This window comes from Colobus angolensis, unplaced genomic scaffold (genome assembly GCF_000951035.1).
Source record: "Colobus angolensis palliatus isolate OR3802 unplaced genomic scaffold, Cang.pa_1.0 Scaffold77, whole genome shotgun sequence".
In the NCBI taxonomy this organism is placed as follows: domain Eukaryota; kingdom Metazoa; phylum Chordata; class Mammalia; order Primates; family Cercopithecidae; genus Colobus; species Colobus angolensis.
In genome coordinates, this window is record NW_012121487.1 from 2,988,876 (window position 1) to 2,991,778 (window position 2,903).

Genomic DNA, 2,903 nt, shown 5'->3' on the forward strand with positions numbered 1-2,903 from the left:
GGAGGCTGAGGCAGGAGAATGGCGTGAACCCAGGAGGCGGAGCTTGCAGTGAGCTGAGATCCGGCCACTGCACTCCAGCCTGGGCGACAGAGGGAGACTCTGTCTCAAAAAAAAAAGACTTGAATACTAAAGAAACAATTCCGTCTCCTAATTCAGTAATTTATCTCTCTTTTATTTTTTTGCGACGGAGTCTTGCTGTCGCCCAGGTTGGAGTGCAATGGCGCGGTCTCAGCTCACTGCAACCTCCACCTCTGGGGTTCAAGCAATTCTTCTACCTCAGTCTCCTGAGTTGCTGGGATTACAGGTGCCTGCCACCACACCTGGCTAATTTTTGTACTTTTAGTAGAGACAGGGTTTCACCGTGTTGGCCAGGGTGGTCTCGAACTCCTGACCCCAAGTGATCCACCTGCCTTGGTCTCCCAAAGTGCTGGGATTACAGGTGTGAGCCACCACACCTGGTTTAAGACAGGGTCTTACTCAGTCACCCAATCTGGAGTGCAGCGGTGCAAACACAGCTACCTGCAGCCTTAACCTCCTGGGCTCAAGCCATCCTCCTGCCTCAGCCTCCTGAGCAGCTGGGATTATAGGTGTGCACAACCACATCTGACTTTTTTTTTTTGAGATGGAGTCTCGCTCTGTTGCCCAGGCTTGAGTACAGTGGCACCATCTCGGCTCACTGCAAGCTCCATCTCCCGGGTTCACGCCATTTTCCTGCCTCAGTCTCCTGAGTAGCTGGGACTACAGGCGCCCACCACTATGCCCGGCTAATTTTTTGTATTTTTAGTAGAGACAGGGTTTCACCTTGTTAGCCAGTATGGTTTCGATCTCCTGATCTCGTGATCTGCCCGCCTCAGCCTCCCAAAGTGCTGGGATTACAGGTGTGAGCCACTGCGCCCGGCCTAATTTCTTTAATTTTTTTGTAGAGATGGTGTTTCGCTATGTTGCCCAGGCTGGCCTCAAACTCCTGGGCTGATATAGGCATGAGCCACCATGCCCCAACTCTACAATTTATTCAACTAATTATAATTACTCCTAGCATTTACCTAAATCCCTCATGTTACTATTAATTACACCCGGTGTTCTCTTGCTCCTTCTGAATCACTGCTGACTGTACCAACAAGTTGACAAGAATTCACATGTCCCCTGCCCTATGCATCCATACCTGATGTAAATATACATAGGCTCAAAAGCTTCTCGGCCAGATGCTGGCTCAATGCAGCCTGAACCTTTGCCCCGCAGGAAGACTTTGGCACCTGTTTCAATCTGAATGTGCTGCAAATAGGAGCAGCCTGGACCTTCCACCTTCTCCTTGACATTAAAAGTGGGCACAGCATGTTCTAGACCCACAAATAATTTATCTTGAACATAATGCATCTGTAGGAAGAAAAGAATACTTCATATTAAACAGAGAATATATAATTAAATCCTCAATCTTTGAAATAAGTCAATAAGAAATTATAGCAAAGACAGTCTCCTGTAAAACTGGGATAGAGTGTTGGGTAGTACAGTCAGCCCTGTGATACTCTTCAGTGAAGGCTGCTCTCTCCAACCCTTTTTTCTAGGAGGAATGTATCAGCAAAGTCTTGCTTCATCAGACTCAGCCTTCTTAGTCCTCCAGTTATCATCAAGTTTACAAATACAAACTAAAACCACTAACTTCAAAATGTACAATACCTTCTGCTCTATCAATCTCCTTTCTAGAACATATCAATATGAAGAGATATGTGCTCAGGTGTTCATTATATTGTGGAGAGCTGGATAACACACTAACAGAATACCTATGGCAGGTAACTTTCGGGATTGGAATTTGACGATTTTTTTTTCTTCTTTATATGTATTACTTGGCACATCTTTTTTTTTTTTTTTTTTTGAGATGGAGTCTTGCTCTGTGGCCCAGGCTGGAGTGCAGTGGCATGGTCTCGGCTCACTGCAACCTCCACCTCCCAGGTTCAAGCAATTCTCCTGCCTGAGCCTCCCAAGTAGCTGGGGTTACAGGCGCCTGCCACCATGCCCAGGTAAGGTTTGTATTTTTAGTAGAGATGGGGTTTCACCATATTGGTCAGGCTGGTCTTGAATTCCTGATCTCAAATGATCCACCCACCTCGGCCTCCCAAAGTGCTGGGATTACAGGAATGAGCCACTGCACCTGGACGGCACGTATCATTTTTATAGAAATGATAAAGCTATTAATGATCCCTCCCCAAAACATACCCCTGACTGGAAGGGAGGCTTCTGGCTAACAGCTGGAGACAACTGAGCGATGGGTGCTGGCTGGTGATAGACAGTTACTGTTGCACCATTAAAAGTTGGACTTGTTCCTGTGGCAGCTTTTACCACTCCATTGGTGATAATTTCTTTGATCCGGTTTACAGCTCCTTGGAAAAACACAAACAGTAAAACTGAATGGAATGAACTGACTAGTGCCCAGGCAGGCCAGTGTTCAATCACTCACACGTAAATCCGCTTTATACATTACCCAAGTATGCGGCTGTCAACCCCTCTAAACTCCCAAATTCGTGTACAGTTCATGAACAAGGGCTAGAACAGCCATCAGGGACAGTTTGCCAACTTGCTATACAGACCCCTGTACTTTGTTCTTCACAAAAAGTACTATGCGAGCCAAAAACATTACTTACTGTCCACTAATTCCCGTGTCTGGCCCTGAACATGAAGATATAATGGACGATCCCTATAAAGAGAAACAAAAAAGAATGATCTCAATGTGGTGAAAACCAAAAAAGGAGTCAAATGGGTCACCAGATCTAATTTGTACTGTTTCAAGTTTCCAAATAACCAAAAGGGACTATATACATTAGAAGGGTTTTTGCTAGCTAATATCTGAGAACATGCCTTAACAGCTGGGGAACAAATAAACTTCTTGATCTTTTTTTTTTTTTTTTTTT

At 45.2% G+C, this 2,903-nt stretch overlaps 1 protein-coding gene across 2 annotated transcripts in view; it reads right to left on the reverse strand.

Moving 5' to 3' along the window:
* KIAA0907 (KIAA0907 ortholog) overlaps nt 1–2,903 on the reverse strand; it is a 30,307-nt gene that overhangs the window by 18,717 nt on the left and 8,687 nt on the right. For both annotated transcript variants that reach the window (XM_011928365.1, XM_011928366.1), the window contains exons 5-7: nt 2,637–2,689; nt 2,212–2,375; nt 1,163–1,374 (exon numbers count right to left, since the gene is read on the reverse strand). In XM_011928365.1, the coding sequence (XP_011783755.1) occupies nt 1,163–1,374; nt 2,212–2,375; nt 2,637–2,689 (429 nt within the window). The remainder of the gene's footprint in view (nt 1–1,162; nt 1,375–2,211; nt 2,376–2,636; nt 2,690–2,903) is intronic.